Source organism: Stegodyphus dumicola, chromosome X1 (assembly GCF_044657685.1).
Source record: "Stegodyphus dumicola isolate Sdum_Otavi_A_Nest chromosome X1, ASM4465768v1".
Classification (NCBI taxonomy): domain Eukaryota; kingdom Metazoa; phylum Arthropoda; class Arachnida; order Araneae; family Eresidae; genus Stegodyphus; species Stegodyphus dumicola.
Genome location: NC_140780.1, coordinates 196,090,886 through 196,116,124, shown reverse-complemented (window position 1 = coordinate 196,116,124; position 25,239 = coordinate 196,090,886). Strand labels below are relative to the sequence as shown.

General features: G+C 31.3%; 1 protein-coding gene across 2 annotated transcripts in view; it reads left to right on the top strand.

The window, feature by feature from the left end:
• Positions 1-24,264, top strand: part of LOC118203926 (uncharacterized) — a 69,180-nt gene extending 44,916 nt beyond the window's left edge. Inside the window, exons 1-2 of one of the 2 annotated variants that reach the window (XM_035376242.2) lie at positions 6,113-6,874; positions 18,969-24,264. In XM_035376242.2, the coding sequence (XP_035232133.1) occupies positions 6,274-6,874; positions 18,969-19,366 (999 nt within the window). In that variant the 5' untranslated portion in view covers positions 6,113-6,273 and the 3' untranslated portion in view covers positions 19,367-24,264. Of the gene's footprint in view, positions 1-6,112; positions 6,875-18,968 lie in introns of those variants that run through there. The other variant, XR_004760680.2, reaches the window with a different exon arrangement.
• The last annotated feature ends 975 nt before the right edge of the window (positions 24,265-25,239 follow it).

The following is a 25,239-nucleotide window of genomic DNA, read 5'->3' as shown; positions in this document are numbered from 1 at the left end:
AATGCTTTTCTTACAAGTGAATGCCGATTCATCACACTTTTGACTATTTGCACCGTTAGGCTTTGTAAAATCGCACCACTCCATGTGTGCAAGCATAATGCAAGTCGGATGAAAAGTTCGAGAATTTTTTAACATGAAGGTGCAGTTCTAAGAGCAGCTGAGAGAAATCGGGATAATATTGTGGAAGCTGTTGCATACAGAATTGGTTGGGACAGTTCTATCGTAAGATGAGTTTCACCTAAGTAGCAATCATACCCCTTTCAATTACAAAGAGTTCAGAAGTTGAAACCTGATGATTATTCTTTGCGCTGCTAATTTATAGGTTGCTTCCCTTGCAGCGGATAAACAGGATTTCCAACATATACGCTTTTCGCATATGTGACCTGTTTAACAGGTGACGGAATATTTAAATTGTTCAATATCATATCTCGGCGCATGCTTCATGGCTACACGTTTATCATGAACGCTATCAAAGTTAAGGAGGTTAATCTTTAACGTCTGTATCAGTACGCAATACTTGCTGCAACTTCTACCTGATGGGAGGATTTAAGGCGAATTTCTGGAAGAGCTGTTGCGAGATCACTCATAATGCCCTTGCCAATGACTTTCATTGAAAGTAATGAGGAACTCGTTGCCAGACAACCTTCTACTGCTGCTGAAATAAAATACCTGGTATCTTTAAAAATTAACGACAGTCGCTGTGTCGATGCTGTGAAACATGTAATGCTAGAGGCTTCCTTTCCTTTGAGCATCCATTGCAAAATTTGATCAGTTAAAATGCTTCATTTTTTTATCAGTACCTGTGTTAACGCCTCTAAAAGTCATACACGTTTTCGACACTTAAACAAATCTATCAGAATCTAGCATCTGTGTAAACACATATATACACACATTTTTAAAATAAAAGCAAAGACAAATGTAAATAATCTTTTACAATGCTGTAATGCACTGAAGTATGCATAAAATGACAAATGCATACATTGCGTTCCAAGTGAAAATAAAAACACGCATTAAATATTTAAGGTATTGAAACCTGGTGAATTTATTAAGAGTTAGGGAGCGACTGGGGTTAAAAAACCTATTAAAACTCCAAAGCCCTAGACAGTGTCTTATAAAAAAGTAGGAAAGAAGGGTTTTAAATAAATACTTTTCCTCATTCGCTAGTCGCTCCTTCAAAAGCATTCGTTGGGAATGACTTATTAAGTAAAATATGCACAATTTTTCTTTATATTTATAAAGAGAAGTTACTAAAAATCTTTTTTTTTCCTCCCTTTTTCTCCTTTCTCAAAATAAACAAAACCGCATACATTTAAAAAATAGAATGAAATGCAATATCAATAAATTGTACTCAAATTATTAATTCCATCATTACTTCAATTAAATTTAATAAGACTTTCATTAAATTACAGTAACCAATAAATGGAACAGAAATCATTAATTTGTTGATTCATTAGGTTTATCGATGCAGGAGACATGAAAAATGTGCAATACCCTCGCCGAGACTCGAACTTTGGAACTCCCAATTACTCCTCGAAGGCATGCGATAAGAAAGAAGGAAACACATTATATTCCCCCCCCTTTTAAGAGGCACCTGGCGATGAGGAGGCCTAGAGATCAAATCCTAGTTGTAACGAATTATTATTCACCTCCTTTTAGTACAGGTGCTACTTGAAGAGTCATTATGTTTATTGATGTGAAAGACGTGAAAAATGTGGGATATCCTTGCCGTATTCGAACGCCCGACGGTTCGGACGTGTTTCCAGTTGCACCACGAAGACACGCGGATAGGATAGAGAAAATACCTTATAAATGGAAGAGGACAATAAATTTCTTCAGAACTTCATGCATTTTAGGTATTTAATTTCAGCAACTATTTGGTTCTAATTTTTAATAATCTTAAGATCTGAAAATGAAAAAGTTCTTAATAATTGTAGAGACAGTAAGATAATTTTTTAGTATTTTAACCTTAAAACTACGTTTTCGGAGATCATGTTTTTCTTACTTTGTACTCTAACTACGAAATCATTTTTCAGAACTACTGATGTTGTAATTCGATTAAAATGTGTAATCATAAACACCGATAAGTTTAATACGAGTGATGCTGATTTAATGGAATAACTGGTTTTATAGGCTTGATTTTGTGTCAACCTTTACAGCAATGCTGAATTCAAGAAATTAAATTTATTTTGCATTTGACAGTAGTTTTTGTTTCTAGTTTCTTGTCTCTGATTTAAGTTTAAGAACATGAGAAAACAAAATTGTAGAAGGCTGCTGAATGATAAATATAAATCGTAACAAATTTATTAGATTTTACACATTTATGGACAGAAATACAACCAAATTGATAATTTAAATGTCATTCCTCAAAACAGGCGAAATTATTTTAATTAAAATTTTTTTACTGCGTTCTTCAGATTCAGTTCTAGAACACTTTAAAGGAAAAATATTTTTACCTTATGCATTAAAACTACTGTCTTTTTCTGCTACGAAGTTAGTTTTAGAGCAGGATACTGCATCACATAAAAAATGAATACATTTAAAGCAGTTTATAAATAAAAAAATGCATTTTTTGAAGGGTTGAGCAATTTTACCTAACTTTTACATACGTTCAGAAGTGAAAATAAATATTAAAAAAAAATTGTTTTTGATGGTAATTTAAATTTTTTTTTATTTCTTTAAAAAATATATTTTTTGATGGTTTGACCATTTTTTACATAACTTTTACATATGTTCAGAACTGAACAATTAGCTGATATGTTATATTTTACACTTAGTAGTTTCTTGGAATAGCTTTAGAACACAGAAGTTAGGTTAAAAATAACTAAATCAAAATATTAATTATTCTTTCACTCTTAGATATTAATAAATTTTCTAAATATAGAATTATTTATGGTTAGGAAAAATAATTTTGCATGTGAGCATAATCAAATCCATCATCTATACATTTACACACTATTGCAAAGGTCAGCATTTTGTAAAAACTGAAGAAAAGTATGGAATACGTTGTACAAGCAAAGGACAGATTCAGATAAATAATTGAGGAATTGTTCCCAAAGGTTAATTAAGCATAAAATTAGAAATGCATATGCCAGAAACATTTCGTAAAATTCATAAAAGATTTATGAAAGATTGTCAAAAAATCAAAATCTTCATGTACGTTAATGGCTTCTATAATGTAAGGGTCAAAGCGCGAAGACTTTTTCGTTGTTCGTGTAAAACTACATTAAGCAATACTAGGTCAGTGTTTGATAAGTAGTAGTTAAGTAGTATAGCGTGTAAAACATGCAGTAAATATGAGATAAGGCTGGAAAGTAGAGAATAATGGAATGAAGCCGCAAAAAACTGATGACTTTTCTCTGTTCAGCAAGAAAACCATCTTATCGCTTGATTGTATCGTGGTGTAGATTTAAAATAGTGCAAAACCGGCAAAAGATGCATGTTTGCATGGCTTTTCAACTCTGTATAGGCATTAAAGAAGTAAACATAAAATTAATAAAACAATACCATCACATAACTTTCAGTTCACAACAGTAAATGTATTTTAACTCTTCTATTTGGAGAGGTAAAACTGATTTCCTCAGAATCAGAACTATAGTTTTGTACTATAGAGGTATTAAAAATATCCTTTAACGATTTATCAATTGAATTCAATTCCTGCACAATTGTTCTTTTTAAGCCTCTTGAGATGTTCTTAATGCTTACAAAGTACAGTACCAAAGAAATGTGTCCTGACGCACCTTTCTGCACAGCCTGTTGTCAAAGAGACCTGGTCACAACTCCATTTTTATTTAATTTATAGGTATTGTATCATCTTTTTAACGCTAAACAGTGAGAAAAGACTATTGCAAAGCGATTACTTTTTGAACTTTATAACGTGAAGCACCTTTCTTCCTTAAAAGCCATTTTGTGCAGGAAGTTCCATTGAAGTTCATAATGAATAATGGGAAGACCTGAACTCTGAATAGAAGTTACAGTAGAAGATGACAGTTCTATTGTAGTGCGCACCCGTTCAACACAAAAAGATAGCATATACACGAGGGGGAAAAAAAGACGGAAGAATATCTCTCTGAGTTGCAGTAAACAAGCGGAAATCTGCGCCTTTACGGAGCGCCATGCAGTATAAAAGAATCATTTTCAGCCCTCAAAACAGATGATAAAAACATGACCCTGCAGAAAGATTCATGTCAATTATTCCACATTTCTATCAGAAATACAGTGTTGCAGAAGCAAATAATATGAGATTTGGAAATATTGTTCCTTTAAATTGTTCAATGATACTTTGTCTGAAAAATTTAATTCTTAAATTTCTGAGATGACTTATGTTTAGAGCTAAACATTTCTTGGATTTCTGAAGTTTTAAATTAAATGCACGTCTATTAATTCAGCTTATAAAATTATCACTGCTTATGTATCCAATCACTCATTTACTATACTCCATTTATAAGGAACTGTATTTCTATCAATAATAAATAAAACAAATATTATGAAACATGATGAATTTAAATCATTTGTAGCTTTAAAACTATCTAATCTATTTTATTATGCATACACATGTACGCATATATACATAAAAGCAGTTTTAATTATAGATATTTTATTTGTCTTAGTATTATTTGTACATATGTAGACATAGAGATATAGCAATAGATACAGCTATATAGGTGCAAATATAAGTATTAATGTAAAAAAAAAAAAAAAAAAAAAAATTGAAAGATTCTTTTAAAACTTTTTGGACTCTTACATTTATCATTTTACATACAAGTGCAACCATTTGGTAAAGCAAAATATCTTTCAGTTAATCAATCCATAACTGCCCTTTAAACTGCGCGGTATAAAAGCAATAAGTGTGTTTCCTAATAAAGTAATTCTTTATTTTTTAATAATATAGTTATCTTATATAATTCGAAAATCATTTAATTTATCTTATATCAAATTAATATTTTTTTCGTATATTCTGCAGATTTATTGTAATAATAAATAATGCTTTTTCACCGTATTTTATATAGACTGCTACCGAGTCACTTCGTTTCTTTACAGCATGCGGCAAAATAATTATATATTTCCTTTCCAAAGAATTCTTTACATAATAATGTCTTAGATATTCCTAGTTTAAATTTTGACTTGCGTTGGTCATCTACAGATTCTAAATAAAAAGAGAACAACTTTGTTCTTTTACATCCGATAAAGACGCCTTCTCTTAAATGATTATCATTAACAACTATATTGAGCAATAGTTTTACTTTAGACTGCTAATTATATTTCATCCTATATAACTAAAAAATTACAAAGTTTATATCACGAATATTACAGAGCTGACTTTGCAGACATTAATAAAGTGGAGGTAGAAAATAACACAATTCTTATCATTTTCTTCTAATATGATATGATTTTGATACTAAAATCTGAGAAGCGAATAATCGACCAAATAAATAAAATTATAGATATTCGAAAATTCATGAAATAAAAATAAGGAAAATTCTTGAATAAATATTTTCGAATTTCATGCATGAAAAAATTGTAGACCTTTATCAGGTATCTGGTAGTGTCCTTAAGAATTAAAAACGTTGATGTAGCAACTGCTTAAAAATCAAGAGAACAATGTCAGTTATTATTGACAGTAATATTTGGCCAAACATTTTAAATATAAAATCCGCTTATTTTCAAAACCGTATTTAAGGATTGTTCCCGTTATATTTTACCTGAGTTTTTACTATCGCAGACTTTATGCTCTATAGGAAACAAGTCATCTAAAAAGGAAACAAACCAAAAAAAAAAAAAAAAAAAATTCCCCGAGACTTGGAAAAGACTGCCGACTATGCTGGGAAAAACCGCTAAGAAACCTAACCATAAGAGAAAAATACTAAAAAAGGAGGGCCACCCACTGAGGGTTAAAAAAAGAGCAAGTGCATTTACGGGCTAAAAACAAAATGAAGCGCTCATGTGAAACCCTTTCAACACCTCAGCGATTGTATGAATCAGCGGCGAAGTGAAACGAGGGGGAGGATATTCGGGGGAATGCATGTTTAAGCATCGTTGTTGTCCCCCCGAAAGAAAAGGGATTGGGGAAAAATCGCAGCTTTTCCATCTGATCCTGTCACTGGCAAACAACCGTGGTCTTCCCTGAGTGACACGCCGGCTCGTCGCCTTCGGATTGGTCAGTGGCCGTCACGTGATGTTGTTTTCACTGAATATGATTATGGCGAGGGAAGGCGAGGATGAACGCGCGAGGTACAGAGACGAATCACAAATCATCCACGCGCCTCACCCGACAATATGACTTCTTCCTACAGCAATAATTCTGCGAATAATTTCACAAATGGTATGGAACACGATCCACAATTTTACCTGCATGGTTCTAAATATCCGGAATACGAAAGTTATTCTCACCAGTATACGTCGCCGTACTCACGGTATCACCAACCGTACAGTTCAGTCCGTCTCGACGTACCCTGCACTTTGACTCCCCCGCAACCGGACAAGACACCACCGTATGATCTCACATGCCTAGCCGGCACCCCTAGATACGGCCACATAGCAAACGCGGCTTTATCTCAACACCCATTTGATTCAAATCACTGCAATCAAAATTTTTATAATCAACAGGCAGGTGTTGTACAATATAGGACAGATTTAATAAATAATGGGGATGCCACTGAAACGGGAGACTATTACAACTGTAAAATGATCTCGCCTTCTTATACCCCGCCGGCTACAAACCAGTATGAACTTCCTGCTTCAGTAGTTCCACGTGCATCAGAAAGTAACAACACGAGAGTTGTGGAGTCACCTGCTTTAAGTAGTTCCCCGGCGACTGGACAAAAACATATTCCAAATCCAACGAAAAATCTCTATCCTTGGATGAAATCACATGCAGGTAAGTGGTGGAATAATTTAATTTTATTCATCTCTCCTAATTATGGGGTTTTCAAGGTAATGTAAATTCAGCAGATGTCATTGCACATAACGGTATTCGTTCATGCAGTTAATCACGTGGTTCCCCTCGCGGAGGTGTTGCGCTCTTAATAATGAGAATCTGTATCGACTCCACGCGTTTCTGATACTGTATGGGTGGCATATTATGCTTACGCAGATACTTGATTGTTAATTCTACAGTATTTATTATTGAAACAGCTGCCTTGACATATGGAAGTAGTTATTACTTTTGAAATTAAAATCTCCCAATGATCATTAAAAGGTATGATTTGCCTGGCCAGATTTTATCTTAACATTCTTAAATACTGTAAATTACGGGCTTGAAATGTAAGAAGACACTATTTAAGTCAGCAAATTATTTTTCTTTATATTTACCACCTTTTGATTAGAGATTCATAAACATGATCAAATGCTTTAATAAGAATTTTGTCACCGACATCACTGTCATTATCCAAAGCATCGCAGTATCTTTCTTTCATGAAGAAAATGTAAGCCGAATAGAAAGGGGGAAAAAAAAGTCCAGACGAAAAGGCTGCAAAAGAAGGAAGTTAGCCCGGGATATTGTAAAAGAATAAAGCATAAATCACAAGAAAACCGAAGAAAAGAAAATAAATGAAGTCTCTCCTGTCGAAAGAGGGGGGGACATCAGAATGAATGAAATGAAAATGTAAAAATTTCGAAAATGGCATTATCATCAATTAACCTAAGCACACTAGTAAAAAGCATGATTAAAGTTCTGTCTTTCTGTTCACTTTATTAATACTGTAAGTAAGTCTGCATCGTAATAAGCAAACTCCGATTTAGGGGGATTAGGGGTTCACTTCCATTTTTCATCTATTTTGAATAAACTTTGCAAATGTAACATAAAATGTTATAAAGATAAGTATATGCATTCCATTTGTTGTATGCTTATTTCCCTCCCCCCTTTCATATATTTTTAATCCTGAATTGCTGAGAATTAAAGTAAATTTTATATGGAATCAATAAGGAAATTTTCTGCTTTTCATTATTCTTTCTGTTTAAATCTCTAAACTAACTTTTTGAATTCTAATAAAGACTGGGAACCAGATTTAAAGATGCATATGCACTGAAAAATTGAAATATCAGCAGCTTTCTGTTTAAGATAATTTTCATCAGGAATTCAATTTCCAAAGTTTAAACTAGCATGCAAATATTTAAACTACGTTTTGACACGCATTTGCGTAAATATCGATTTTAATTTGCTTTAAATCTCTGAAGTCAGTCTGGGGTAAATTAATCAATTTCAGAAGTGAATACAATAATGTAATAATGTGCAAATAATTAAAGCATAGGCTATTTAATTTATTTAGGTATTTAAATCACATGAGGAAACAAATTCCACAGTGGAACTTGTGATTTATACGGGTTTGTCGTATTTGGTAATTTTACAGATTTAAATTATTAGATTGCTTGAAATCATGAATATCTACCTGTATTGATTAAGTAGTCTAAAGCTGTATCTTAAATTTCTAAGCTTTAATAACGTAACCTTCAAATGTATGTGTGAATATATCTAGTTGTAAAAGATGTGTAAATATACCAGGTTATAATTATGTCATTTATAATTGCATGCGCTTTTTTATTTTGTATGGAAATTAAACGTATGGAAGTTATGTTTCATAAACTACTTAAAAAAAGAATTTGGGGGGGGGTGCATGAATAGTTTTTTACACAAAGCTAAATTTTTATTAAGAAGTAATGGTATTTACGCAATAAAAAAGGGAAAGGAATAAACTCCTGAAGTTAATTATCTCATTTTCTTATTCTGTATCTATCTACTTATTTTGTATCTATTCATTTTCTGTATCTACATGAAAATATGTCATTTTTTTATAATACGAAACCTTTAAATAAATCGCTTGTTGCACTGAAAAAAAAACCTTCCGGAAATAACAACATATTTTATTTAGAAAAATATGCAATTACATTCTTTCCAAAACCTTCCAGTTTAAAAGCATGCCAGTCCAGCTTGATAGTGTGAGTTTTCTTCTATGTGTGTGTAGGGAGTGGTGAGAAATAGTAAGAAAATTCCTTGTAAACATTTCTCGAAAATCGGTTTTAAAACCCACCACATTTTTAGTTTCAAATTACTCTATTGCTCTTATGTTTTGTTGAGTAATGCAAAATGTACTTCCCAGTTAATGCTAATTCGATCCATATTTAGAAATTAAAGAAGTTATGCGGGAGGGGAATACGAACTTGGGCTTTCATCTTTCATTTCAGTGTCATTTAATCATCAACTGAGACTATTATTTCTGTCAGTGCAGTAAAATCTAAAATTCATTATCCGGTTAAGTTTTTACTTCTAACATGTTTTTTATTTATACCCATAAGAATGCAAATAAATATTATTACTTTTAAAGCTTTGCATATTTGTATTTATTATAGTGATTTAATAGTTAAATGTTATTTTGCTGTTTGTCACTGTGCTCTACATTTCGCTTAAAGATAATCCAATTTACCGCCCCGCTAGTTTCCTGTCGCTTTTTATAAATATTAGAGGTTTTTTCATACTAAAACATTACCACCTTTTTATTTTCATCTAATCGAAAAAAATCTGAAACTGATGTCTCTTGACTGAAGAACTGTATCATCAATTGATCTTTTAACAATTTTTTTGGTATGCTGTAATCTCTGCTGAATCTCTGTTATCGATCCTTTAATTGAACAGGTAGCGAATGATGTATAACGAAGATACTCAACTACAAATAAAAGTCGAATCTGTCATTCTCAGAAACGTAGCTGCTTACCGATTTGCTATGCTTACCTTTACACAGATCAATCATATTTTTGGATTAGTTTCTTTAAACATTGTGATTCTGAATAGGAAGGAAGCATACAGGAATTATTCCGCCTTTTATTTCAGTAAGCCATCTTACCTAATGAATATTTATTGATGCAATAAAATCTGTGGTATCCTCTAAGATTGCTACAAACTGTGAAATGTCAGCACCATTTTATTTGGTCATTTAAACACAGATTTATAATGCATAATTTTGTTTCTGAAATAGTTTCAAAATCTGCTAGCAGCATTCATTGCATTTCTTCGTCGAGGTGAAGCATACTTAATTCTTTTTATGACTTACAATAAAAATTTGCCGATACAAGCCACAAATGAAGAATGGGTAAGCATATTACATTGTCCAACTTCCAAAATGCTAAAATTTTAAGTGCAATATATCTATAGCAATCCTCCCTTCCAATGATATGTAATTCATCTCTATCGAATGAGAGAGACAAATTGTCCTTGTCTTCATTAGGTGGCAAAAAGTGTAATCATTAGTGTAAATGAATATGAAGATCAAATTTATTTGTTGAAATATGTACTATTGGTATAGGCAAACATAAGTAGGCTAGTTTTCAAAGTAACTTGTGAATAGTGTTAGTCAAACGTTACTGTAATTGCAACCTCTCATTTCTTATGTCACGAAGTGCATGTCGACGTGAAGTCTTCAGAAGTCTAATATGCAGAATTTAAAGGTGAGTGCGTTTTATTCTAACCTTACGCTATTAAGATACTAAATTTCTTTGGAGTGATCTCCTTGCTTTATTTCACATAAGACACTATGAATGAGTACTCAGATCTCAAAAGGAGAGGTAAGGTAAACTGCTTTATCAAAACACCTGTAACATCGAAAAGCCTGCTATTTCAGAAGAAATTTGTGATTTAGATACAAAACCCCCAACTCGAATCAAAACCTCTCGAATTCTATCTTGCTGAGCAAATGTTTTAATTTTTTTCCTTCGTCATTTTAAGCAATGCTATGAATTTTTAATATAAGTGAAATTCAGAACAGACATCTCTAGAAAATCCTCCAGAAAAGTTTTCCCTCGGGGCATCCCCATTTTTTAAATAATGATGTGACAATGTTTTCTTGTGCTTAAAATAGTTTTGTCGCAATTCATCTTTTCGTTGCAATTAAGCAAGTGCAACGCAACAAATTGCTATTGCATCTGCCACTTATCCTTCTCGACTAATGAAGACCTTAAGAAGTCTGCTCTTATGCAACTGAATGGATTTGACAGCTACAACAGAAAATTTCTAGCACGAAGTACAACAAGGAAGTACAACATACATCACAACAGTGTGTACAAATGAAGTAAAACATGTTTTGACGTTAGATTATGGGGCTTGAAAGTGTTGATCATGAGTACAAACCTGTACGAACTGAAACTAAAACTACGAGAGGAGCATTTTTTTTTATTTAATGTTTTGCACATTTTAATACCTAATAAACTAAGATTAGTATTTTCCATAGATTAACACCCATGAAGGCGCATGAAAAATGCAAATTTTCCACATCATTTATTTAATAGATTGTTAAATGCTTCTATAAGATCTCAGGTATCATCTTTACGGAACTCTTTTTAAACAAACATGTAATTTGTTAGCTCAGAGTATAGCTCCTAGCTCTGAATTTGAGAAAACTAAGAAAGATAATAAATGAAAGTTTATCATAATTCTGATGATATGTCAGTGCATATTAGTATGTCACAAGAATAAAAGTTATTTAAAATTTAAAATATTGTATTTATTGAAAAACAGCACCATCAATATGGAGAAGTTTATCTCCCGTATAGATAGTAAAATTTTCAAATATTATTAGTTAAAAAAATGTCCCCAAAATTTGAATTCACATACAATTTTTTTTTTTAAATTTTTAATTTTTTTTTTATTTGCAGATCATTACTTCTTTACTTTTATCACTTTTTCAAAATATAAACTAACCATTACCGGTATATATAGTTAAAAAAACACGGACAGTGCACTTAGATAAACTCGTTTTGAGGTACATTCTTTTACAATCCATCACAGCTGGAAAGATTTCATCAAATATGATTCAGGTCATTTCTAGTAAGGCTGTTATTATCTAGGCTACATTCCCCCATTCTAACAGGCTTTTTTCCCCCTTTCGTGTACGCTTTCTTTTTTCCATGTTCCTATCATTACATTTCAACGAAATGAGTAAAGTGCCATTCAAACCTGAGATAAATAACGAAATGGACTTTGCAAACAGCGCAATGGATAGGAATGTAGCTAATGATTTCTACTCCTCTAACTGCAATTTAGTTCCTTCGACATTTTTATTTGTGTGGTTTTGAGAGCTAAAAAACTAAAAGCTGTTAACTGAAGCTATTCTTAAGAATCGGAGAAACTCGAACAACACTTATTTTTAAAGCTACCACTTACATTCTATTCCCAGAATTGTGTAACTCAAAACATGTGAGCACGATAGAAGTTAACCGTATTAAAAATAATAACACAACCGCTTGAAGTGCAATTTATCATCTACGCAATTCTTAAATCTATACAAATAATTTCTTGCAAACATGATCTTTGAGTCTAGATGTAGGCAAAATTTGAAGAAGATAGTTAGAGAGTAACAAATGGATGCATAAATATTAAATAATATACTATGTATAAATATTTATAAGCAAACAATATGTTATGAACACTGCCCCCCCTTTTTTTTTTCTTTTTTTTTCAATTTCGTGATTTAATTAAATGTAGCACAGACAGCCCTAACACAGTAGACAGTTTACAAGAAAATACCGCGTTGTGCGAAACCATGGTATCTTGTGTGAAACCGTGTTAGACTAATAATAAACACAAAAAAAGAAGGATGCGTTCCGAAAACTTTAAAAAAGAAAATGTTTTTTAATGGTTCTCGCTGTTGCCTCATTTAAGTTCAGATTTTTTGCAACGTCAGATGACTTTACGCCTTTTAACAAACGATTCAAAATTTGCATTTTCATCTCCAACGAATAAATTTTCTTTTAAAAGTTGAATTTTTACTTTCAGACATAGTAGAACTGATATATAATTTCGCAATAATTACTTCTAAAAACGGAAAGGATAATTGGGAACACATAACCAAAAAGTTGGCCCACCAGCGGCTGAGCGGTAATGTCGGCGAAGAATGGCAGTTCTGTCCGAGGTTCGAATCTCGCGAACGGACTGGCTGCATGGGCGTTTTCGTGCTTTTTCCCATGTGTAACTTGTATACAAGCCAGTTTCCCTTAGACAGTTATCCACGAAGGCGTCCTTCCTTAGGCAGGTAGCCCTCGAGTGCTTTGTCGTAACCGAATAAACCAAACCAAACCCAAAACGTTTTTCTAAAATCACAATTACGTAATTTATGAAGTTTGTTCATACAGGTCACTTGGAGCACAAGATGCTTTTGTGTAAATGACGGGCAAGATTGAATTTCAAAAAAAAATATGAAGAATGTGAGAGAGTAAGAATTATGAAAGAATGAGGATATTCCTGGAATTTATTCTGTTTCTGGACGTATATATAAGTATATTTTACTGTGTACTGCACACAGTAAAACAGGGCATAGCACGTAATTTAACTTTGTAAATAATGTTTAGGCTAAAAATCGTGTTATCGAAATATGTACATACGTAAAATTTTAGAAAAGTTTTATGCAAATTCGTTAATGTGCCAGAATGAAACCGTGTTGCAGTGTTATACGAGGGTTTACGTAATTTTCTTAACGTAACGAAACCTCGTGTTGTAGAAAACCTTGTTACAACAGGGATACCTGTAATTGGTGATGATTTTTATTATAAAATGACATGAGACTAATAACTTAGTAAATAATGAAATTCAAAGACCATGTTAAAAAATTAGTAAGGAAAATGTTAACTATTTTAACATTTTCTTTGTTAAAATATTAATATTTAAAAAAAAAAAAAAGCTTACGGCAAAGAAGTACGTTTGCTTAAAAATATAGCACTATAGCTTCTTCCCTTTCGACTTCCCATAAAATTCAAATGATAATGGGCGAAATATTGACGAAATGTATTGCTAAATTCCTAGAATAAATATTAATGAAATAATAATCTAAGCATAATCAGTAGCTTCCTGTTTTCTTTAATGGAGCTAATTTCTTTTCTTTTCTTTTTTTTTTTTTTTAAATATGTACTAAAGCTTAGTTTCGAGAATTCAGGAAATGCTTGTGGAATTCAAGTTCTTAATTTAAAAATAGAATAAAAATTGAAGTGTCTTATTTATAATTTTATTATCTCTTTCGTCATGCAAAATTTTTTCCTCTGAAAGCAAATCGTCATAAACTAGATAATATCTTGTAAAGATTCTTCTTTGTTTAAGTAAGGAAACTTGCAGACATCCTATAGCGTACTTACATAATTTTTTCCCTAATGTATGGCGTGCCCTTCAAGCTTTATTACATATAATTTAGGTACTCTTAATTTTATAATTAAATATTATATGTATATGTATATATATGTGCATAAGCTTTCAAGTATGATGAGTTCTTTCTTTGGTCTTTTTCTTCAGAAACAGCATTTTTCTTTTCTTTATATTAAGCTGTAAAATTAATATAGAAAGGAGGAGGCTAGCAAAAATGGTGTATAATTGAGCCAATATTGAGCAGAAGACTTGTGACCTATCATTTCAAAAATAAATTTATAGAGAATTCAACAACTTGAGCCACATTTTGAATTAATTTATTTTAAAACTTATTTTCAACAATGACATTTGAAATCTTCATTATAATTTAATTTGGGTAAAGTAATAGGCAGAAGCTTTCCCCAAATCCTCCAAATAAACTGTAACTCTCGGAAAAGACTGCGAACGTCGGATAAACTCATGAAAATTAATTGATTGAAATGAGACACTAGAATTCTGGGAATGGCATGGCTGCAATAAGAAAGAAGATCTGTGATCGATACATCAATCTTCCCTTCTTTGAACTAGAAAGCAAAATAATAAGATTTCGTTGAAATCCGAAATCTCCTAATGAACCAAACAGTTTAACCAAAAACGACGGTTGCGGATTTCAGAACAATCAAAGTTATTTTCATGAGTAAATATTTCTTTCATAATCAATAAAACTCTCATCAGCGTGTCATATATATCAGATTCGCATTCAGATTACAAATGAGTAATATTTTATGCAAACAGTTCTATTGAATTTAGTTGCTATATATAAATTGCAAACAGTATTTATGAAGCATTCTTTTGAATAATTTGGTATATCAGCTATGAGATTATATGTAATAATAAGAAAAAAGACCAGTCTCTACTGTAATTCTAGATACGAAGCATTCCATCTGAGGCTCATTTCTAGTAATGGAAAAAACATATTTATTAAATTTGTCAGAAAAGGCGCCGAAAACAGATATATTTATAATTATAGTTAGATGCTAAAAATATCTTTATTCTACTTTTTTTTTTTTTTTTTTTTTTTTTTTTTGTTGTTGTTAAGTTTAGTTTTTTCACGATGCTAGAAAATGTTTCCAGATTTTGGGCCATTTAACATCTATACTTCTAGAAAAACATTTACCTATAACTATATTCGTTTTATGCTTGATTTACCTCATTAAGGTGATATAAAAATGTTATGTCGTTAAGATGATGTAAATTGATGATCTAGATGCGGCATAATTAATTCACTGGAACTGAATGGAATGTTCTTACCATTAATTAAGATTTCTTAATTATCAAGAGCTGGGATTTCGATGTACTATCTGTTTATGGAGAGTAAAATAAAAAGCGGATAATCGTGTTAAAAAGTGATTAATTTTAGAGAAAATATTCTGTATTTCTTAAATCTAATTTTTATCTCTTTCCATTATTACTCAAAACTGAGAAAGTTTTTTTTACTCCTATACACGTAATTTCATAGTAATAAGTACATACATTTTATGAATCGAAACAAAAAATCAAAAACAAGTGATTAAGTATGTTCATGTATCAAAATGAAGCATGTACATATGCAAATGCTTTATGTGATTAACTGCATAAAAATGAAGATTGTTAAATTGTGTACTAGGTAATCTAGGGAATGTTCATACCAAGTCTTCGGTAGGTCATTTCATTTGGGATTTCTTCGTTATATGCTAGCTGAAAAAGTTCAAACCTTATCATTAACAGTATCAGAGAGAATAATAAAATTTAAAGACACCAAATCAAGATAATCAAGAACTAAAAGGAGTTCCAGTGACAGATTTCATGATCTCCATTTATCATAATATATACAATGCGGAATAGAAGCGCGTTTTTTGGAATATATTTTCAATATGATTCATAATATCTTTTTTAGATGAATACAACATATTTATGTCACTTTTGTAAGAAACATGAATGGGTTAAACAATTGAACATAAGGTACTGGAGTCACATATTCTCAGGGGACGAAGAATGCCCGAATTGTTTTGTGATTTTCTTCGTTTGCAGGGTAAATAAGATACAGAAGGAAGGGAACCTGCTGGAAACACTTTTCACAGGACTTGAAAGCCCATGTGTGTTTTGCTGCCATCAAATTAACCTTACTCATAAGGAAAATAAATGAACTTGTGAAGAATGTTAAAATGAAGTTGCAAATTTACTCCTAACGGGTTTTTGGTTTAGTCTCTTTCTCTTCACATACATAAAGAACACGTCTATGTATGTGTACGTATAGATGCAGATGAAAATAGATGACATAGGCAAAATTTTTGATTGAGTCTATTGTCATCATGGAGCTGAAAGTCTTCCGGTGTAAAGGTAACTTGTGATTTTGAATATGCGGAACTAAGGGACAGTTTTTTTGCTCTAAAATCGTTATTCCTTCAGTGGAATCTGAACAGCATTGCCATTAAGCAAGTGATAGAAAAATGTATTCTTTTATCTTCAACAGGCTATAGGCAAATTTTAATTCTCAATTATTTACTTTAAAAGAAAGAAACTAAAGCATTTTTAAGAAAATAAACTGCGTGGTTTGAAATTTGTAGCGAAATGAGTCTATAAAGAAAGTCGTCATCTTACTATTAAAGATATTGTATAGTTAGTACTAAATTGCTGCATTTGTTACCATTAAATAGTTTCGTTCAGGTATGAATTTTTACCTTAAAAAAATTTAGTAATTCAACAAATTTTGCACAATTATTGGCAAATGCGCGTTTGAATTTTATGGAATATTTAATGCAGGAGCTACCTAAAATTTAAAAAAATTCTAATATATACAATGCGGAATGTATATATTAGAATTAATATTTTTCAATCATTATTTTCATAATATGGACTCATTTTCCTCAACTACTGTTTGGAAATGCATACTTTTTTTTCGCAATTCTAAAAGTATTATTAGCTTAACTTAACTCGGATGAAAGCGAATGCCACTAATCTGAATGAATTTTAATTTATTCACTTAATTAACCCTGAATCATTTATCCGAGATCCCGGTTGATGCTCTGGTCTAGGATTATTCTTGGACCGCTACATTGACAAGCATATGTTTTCACATCAATATTTTTTTCATTCCTCTCTCTAATGCTCACAGTTGTTTATTTTCAGACATTCAGGTTTACTATCATACAATTAATCTCAAACTGCAAATATAACTTTACGACAGATTTTCGAAATTTAAGCATGTACTATCATACTTAATTACATTAAGAAAAGAGGTAGAAAACGACAATAACTTTCTTCCAAAAGTGTACTTTGCGAGCAACAGCTCCTATATTTAACAATTATATTTTCACTCATGAAGAACATTTGGATTAATTAATTTAGCTGTTGAAAGATATTTCTGTGTAAAACTGGGGAAATAGTTTTATAGAAACAAGCACGTATCTTTAAAGAGAAATATCAAAAGTTCCTACTTTTATGAACTTCTGATATTTCAAACAGAAAAATTCGTTTATCATTAAAGTTTAAGATTTGCAGTGCAATCATCAAATTATTGTCTATGAAAATAAATGGCAGCCTTAGAGCTTAAATCATTTTAAATGTTCGCAGGAACCCTAATATTTCTTAAATATGAAAAGAAAGTGCACTCCACTCGCTGCCTAACTCAAAATATCAGAATTACTACTGCAGGCTCTGATATTTCTACCAAAAATTTTCAATTTTTTTTCGAAATCTTAAATTTTAAATGAGAAAACTTCTTAGAGATTTGGTCGATATTTTCATTTCTAGCTTTCGAAAGATGTTTCCCATCTTACTTCATACCAAGCATTTCCTGCTCAATTAATTACAACTCAGATTAATTTTTTAAAGAGTGCAAAATACTTCTTATTGCCAGACACTTACTTTTACATTTCAAACTTTTCTTATAAAAAAAATGCTCCTAGAACTTCTTGCCTTCAAATAATGTGAAGAAAGGATTTACATCTGTTTTAGAATCTGAAAGAATTCATTCAATATAAATAATCTGTATTCGATATACTAGACTCCCTATTTAAAGAAAAGTCTAAGAACAGCAAGCTAACGCCGAAGCAACCACACTATCGACCTCCCGCTTCTCGTCTTAAAATCAAGATACACGAGTTGGGGATAAAGTTAGAAGACGGATTGATTAAGTAAACTAATGAAGTTCATTACTTCCCTTTGTTCTGCTGGGTACATTCTGTTAGATGCACCACGGTATTGTGCTTCTACAATGAACCGGAGTTGATTGTTAGAAATCTCTAACATTCTTTTGTCTTTTCCTAACGGACGATTTTCGCATGGAATCCTATCTTTGATGTCAACTCTTTTGAAATACATTTCGTAAAGCGTTTTAGAAAAGTAACCCTTAGAATTTATTACCCTCTTATCATTTTAGAGTCGTTTAAATGTAACGCGGCTTAACTGAGGAAACAAGAAATTCTATTAGAGGTTCATAGTTTTGAAATAGTGTGTATAACTAATAGTAATAGTATATATAAACTAATACAGTTTTGAAAAGTCAGTTTTATAACTCTTTTTCATTATATCTTTTAAAGTATAGACTTTAAAAGATATAATGAAAAAGATTATATCTTTTATTTTTCCATACGTATGCATATACGTGTGTATCAATAAATATATTTTAGAATTGATTGCTTCATGGAAAATGTTAAAAGTGCCATTTTAAGGAACTGGGTAAAATGTTGAATGAAATGATACTATTAGAGACTTGGGTGCTCATAACAGTTTCGGTTTTTATTATGCAGTGTTGCATATGTTATTTATAGCTTGCCAAATAATTATAATTAAGTTATATATATATATATATATATATTTTTTTTTTTACTTTCAGATTCTAATCCGGGTCCAAAACGAAGTCGCCAAACATATACTCGTTACCAGACTCTTGAACTAGAAAAGGAGTTCCACTTCAACCGGTACTTAACTAGAAGACGCCGTATTGAAATTGCCCACACACTGGGTCTTACAGAAAGACAAATCAAAATTTGGTTCCAGAATCGGCGCATGAAAGCCAAAAAAGAGAATAAATTTCCTTCACCAACTTCTAGTTCCATGACTAGTCCTATCAATCAAATTAATAATCAAAATAGCAATTCATCAGATGTTCCTGAATCACTTCACGCCAAAGAAAGTGCTATGAATATCAATGAGCACCATAGTCACCGCAGACTCCAAACTAAAGAAGGGCTTCTTTTTATTCACCATCAGCGAGAATCTTTAATTACTTAACATACTCTTCCATTGGCAATGTTCATATCATTAGCAATATGAGTTAGATTGCTTTGTTTTTTTATAACACTGCAGGTTTTTGTCATACTCAGATTGAAATGTTTCTGGAAATTTTCAGTTAATGTTATTAGTATTCTGTGATGTGCATAGAAATGGTAAGCAGGACTCGTGTAAGACTACATCGTTCGTGAAGCATCATTTATGCAAAATCATTACTAAAAGAGAGAAAAGCTGAGTAAAAATTTGCATATATTCTAGTCCATAATTAAGTTAATTCTTTTAAAAATACGAACTTTATTAAAGTATACTGATATTTATTTAAACAGTTACCTGGAAATGTAATGGACAAAACGTATAACAATTTATTGATTTGTCAGGAAAAAAAAGAAAAGGCAGAAAAAAAGAAAAAAAAAAAAAAAAAACTATCCACTGAAATATAACCGAAAGAAAAAAATTACAGAGAAATAGTTTAGAGCGAAGGACAATTTAATCACTTTTATGCTTGTTATTCTTTTTTGTTTTGCACTAAAAACTACATTTCTGAAAACTTCTTTGCTGCAGTAAAAATCTGCCTATGCGAAACTCTAAATAAGCAAAAATTAAGTTTTTAGAAATAAACTTTGGGAGATTAATGCTGAATTTAAAGACAAGAATTTTTAAAATTATTAAATAGAAACTACTTTTACTATTCCTTTGTGTTTAAATAAGATTTTCTTCTTTTATGTAAGGAAAAAGTGATATACCAAGTTGGGGAAGAATTCACGAAAACCTCAGAAAAGTATAAGCAAATATCCAAATTTATGTTATATATATATATATATATAATATGTATTTCAAAATTACTTTTTATGCTACAAATGGTGCAAGGGCTTTCCGAGTTTTATTCAACATCTTTGCAAAAATATGGATGGGTAATAAAGTTGTCATGTCTTAAAATGGAATCGAAATGAAAAGAGTGAAAATCTCCTACAGCAGGAACACCTTTAGTCCTTTTTAAATTAATCTCTTTTACATCCAGGTGCAATGATAAAAAAGGAAAAAGATTAATCTCAAAAAGTCATTTTTTTTAGCTTCTAACCCTTCCTTGACTGGCATTCCACAACTGGTGCATTGGTGACGGCTGTCAAAGTCAAACGTCCGTGAACCCCAGATGTTACCTTTTCCACCCCTTTCTGTCCGAAACCTTCAATTTACGACATGAAAAGTTTCGGAGATACTCTAATCTTCAGCTTTTCTGGAGGGGGTTCCTGGACTCGTAGGGCTACCATATTTCCATCAAAGAGGGGTCTATTGCTGCGAGAACACCCATACGGGTTTTCCACACCCACCTCCGAGAACGTTTTCTGCACCGACGTTTCAAAAACCATTACTCTTTTTCAAACTCTTACCCTTTCTCTACTGAGAGGCGATTCTCCTTCTGTTGTTTCAGGGGTTGACAATGAGCCTTTTGCCTTTAGGTTCAGGGCGACAGATATCACCTGCCTTTCGGCATCACAGCAGAAACTTTTGACATTTGAAAGACCAACAGCTTGATGGTTTTATGATCCTCACTATTTGAAACCGATCTGTCTCGCCGTTTAGTCGGGAATTCTTGCCCTTTTCCTGTTCTTTGACTGAACAGGCTAGGCACCCGTTTAGATCCATTCTTATTACTCCTCTGTTTCAAGTCGCAGTTTTATTCTGATGCTCAGTGAAACTCGCGCCAGACAAGAGAATTACTGAAATCGGTGACACGAAAAATGAGGTATGCATGAATTACTTCACCTTTTCTTTCTATACTGTATTGTCCCCTAAAAAAATACTCATATTTGCCGTTAGCAGTAATGATGTTTAAATGGGACTATTTTCTCATGCATCCCCTTTCATCTCACCTGGCTGCTTATCATAGAACAAAAGTATTATAATTCTTCAGCTATCCTTCCTTATGTGTATAAAACAGTAAAATGGGCATTCTCATCATCATGGATGGTTGGTCGGATTATCTGTTTCCACATCAACTTCCAATCTATATATATATATATATATATAGGGAAAGAGAGACTGGAATATATAGATTATATATATATATTCTGATTGTGGGAAAGAGCAGCCAGTAAAATTTGCAATATTATATAATCTGAGAGCAAGTACCTATGAAAGGATTTATGTTTTCTTTTATTAGTTATTTTAGTCTTTTTTCACTTTTTAGTTATTTTAAGTTGTTTTAATAATAGGTAGTATTTTTTTCTTTTCCTTATTTTTTTAAGAAAATTACTGGGTTTTCAGTCTTAATAATAAAGGTGTACAATTATAAATAAGGAAATGTCTCAGATATATTCATTTATGAAAATATTAATCAGACCTCTTTTTACATATATATATATATATAAGTGTGCGTGTGTATTTGAATGGAAGATGTTATAAATTTTCACCTTTCCCTTGAAATTTTAATGCATTGCCCCTCTCGACGCTTCTATAAAGGCTACGTTATTGAAAGAAAGCACGTATCTGTATTCAAATTAAGTGCATTGTACGTTTCCCACAGATTTACAAGTTTAAAAACCAACTTCAGGACATCACTATGCATGCTTTTTTATTTTAGCAGTCTCTTCGCTCTCCTCTTCAAAAGAGTTTGGAATCTGCGATAACGCAAGCGGGGGAGAGCATGGAAAACATGTCGCTTGACAAGAGAGAAACATCTTGACTTGAGGGTTATGATAATAGTTTTATTATCCTTAGGATGCGTTTCTAATCATACGAGCGATTAAACACTCTCAATTCAATCTCATGTATTATTCAGCAGGACGTCAGGGTTTGTGCCTTTATGTGAAGAGACATGCCGAGCGGTAGTTACTATTATGGGGTAAAACTGGGGGAGTTCTGCCCTTCCCGCGTGTATGTCTTCTATTTTTATAAATTCTCGCTTCTGGAATTGTTTCACATTCCTCGCAATGGAATGCAAGGGAGATGTAGCTAATGATAAGAAATAATCAAAAAATAAAATCAAAGTCTAGTATCATGTAATCCATGTATGTAAATGTATGTATGCACCAGATAGATATCATCTTAACTATAATGTAATATTTTTGTAGTTCGATATTAATGAAATTTTATGCAAATATCAATTGTAAGACAAACACAGCTTGCAGCTTAATTTACATATTGATAAGAAATAAAAATTTAACTTTTTTAGGTAAGCATTTTAAATTTGGAGTAGTTACTTCATTCCAGTTCCAAATCTTTGTTTTTAGCCTGATACCAAATTTATTTTTTCATTCAAATGAATTTGCGCTAAAAAGAAAATCGGTATTTTTGCACAAAAAATATATAAGCGAGGTCATATAATTCTGGATTATGCTTGGGATTACTTCCAAGCTTCCTATGTAACCAACTCGAAAAGAATTTGTAGGAATTTTCATAATTCCTTAATTAGCAATGAGTTTTCTGTAGTTTCAAAGAATAACTTTTACGTCACTGTGTAATTTGTCATGCTGATAATTTATTATTGCAACATAATAAAAAGTTTCCGTATATTTCTTAACATGAAAGAAAGTAAAAACATATGGAAGTACAACTGTGAAATTTTTGCTTTAAACTCAGCTTAAAATGAAGTTACAAAAAACTTGATAATATAGCAAAACTAGAAACGAAGAAAGTAGTTTGCATTTTTTCAAATAAATAAATAAATACAGTGTTAAAAATAGTTTTCAAGTTCAGTGAACTGAAATGATAATCAAAATATAATTGCGGGTATATTTAAAACGGGTATGCATTATGTGGTAGACTTAATATTGTAACTGTTATATGGATCGTGTTGTTATAAGTCCCGAAATATATTATATAATTGGTTGTATATTGTGAAGATGTGAAAGTTATGTCTGTGGTCAAGTATTTTAATGTATGTCCTCCATTTATAGTTCGAATACTATTGAAAATGTTAATGAAAGGACTGTGTTTTTCAGTTTTGATGACTGCTATTTTTATATATATATACACAATGCTGTAGGACTTGAGTCAAGAAAGTTATTTTCTTAAATGTTAATATTTTCTAAGTAATGTGTAATAAAATAAATGAAATGCTTTCTACATTCAAGTTATAAAGGAGTTTAAATCTAAGGAATAATGCCATTCTACTAACTTCTTTCTTGCCATTATTTTTTAACTGCAAATGCTCAAGTGCTAAATGAATAAAAAATGCTCTTTAAGAAATATAAATGCATTTAATTTGTTGTACCTATAGTACTTCTAAAAATGTTCCCAGTCTATGTTATTAAAATTTGCAGTAACATATATATGAGACTAACGGGCGCAGAAATGTGGAAGGCTTGTAATCTCAAATATTATTTTAAAAAAAGATTAGGGATTTATAATAAATTATGTATTATATTTTGCTGTTAATTTTGTCTATCTTGTAACTCTGGGAAGTCAAGTTTTCATTGTGTGACTATTTTTATTTAATTTTTTGTTAGTTTTGTGCTACATAACCAAAGCTTGATTACTTTTTAATATTATGTGCATTTGTACAGACATATCGCACTCAAGAAGCATGTAAATATTTTTATTAAGTTATTTAAAAACTTATATTGAATTCCAAGCATTATATAAAAATATATTTGTTTATATGTGTACTAAGTTTATAACCTTGAAATTACAAACATATGCTTTTGTATTGTAAAACTTTCGAGCAGTCGATCAAACTTATTTGTAAATGAATGTGAATTTGTACTTTATACTTAAGTCTCATACAAATTATGGAAATGGTTTGTACAAGGTTTTAGAGCAAGCAGTTTTAGATATTTCCAAGATTTAGAAAATGGAAACTTCTTTTATCTAATATGTTTCTTGTTCGGAAAGAAATAAATTCTTGTAAAGCTTTCTAATTTAGAATTTTTAAGATATTAATATAAAATGCACTTGAAGGAGTACACTTTTTACTATGTAGCTGCACACAATTTTGACTCAATAGACAGATCAGGTACACGTTCTTACATAATTTGCTAGTTTGTTTTTAGTAGCTTATATAGAAACACATAGAGAACTTGTATCAAAAAAGAATTTTCAACAAAATTTTACATACACCACCCCCAATATCTAAAATTCAAAGCAGAAATTTTCAAATATTTTTATAAAAAAATTATTTGCTTTACATCTTTTATCTTTTTTTTTGGGGGGGGGTTGGGTCATAAAAATGCGATTTTCTTGAAATTGATGCAGTAAATCCGACTAAGTTAAACTTCGTGAAAATTTTAAATGTAGAAAGAGCGAGATGGATTGATAACGTAATACGTTGGTTTTATTATATGAAACTGCTAAACAAAAATCAGTATTACTGAGTAAATCAAAAAATAATTTAAAATGAGCACAGATTTTACTTCTATAAAAATTATTTAAGAAATACTTTTCATGTTGAAATAAGTAATGAATTATTTTATGTAACAATGAATTCATTATCCAAACAGTAATTTTTACAGGCAATAAGAGAGGAAAAGTCAGTCACAAATGAAACTAATTATTTATTTTGATGCTGACATATGAAAAAATATTACAGCACAAATTATTAATAGAAAAACAATCAAGTAATAATTGTAAATTTATGTTTCCATTCACTTTTAGTGATTTTACCTGTTTTTAAGAGTATCATGCAAATCCACAAAGTGTGAAGCAAATCCTGACAAGCAACTCTCGAACTATATTTAGCACTACGAATGCTCAGCATAAACCATAAAGCGGAGAGCATTGTCACATACGAGATGAAGGAAAATTTTCATGTGAGCAGGCCTTTACATTATTTAATCAGGATGAAAATGCAAAATTAATTTCGATGCTTCAAAAAAGAAGTTCCATTTTCTGCAAAGTTTGAAGGACAAATTACAAAGCATGTTTCAATAAATTAT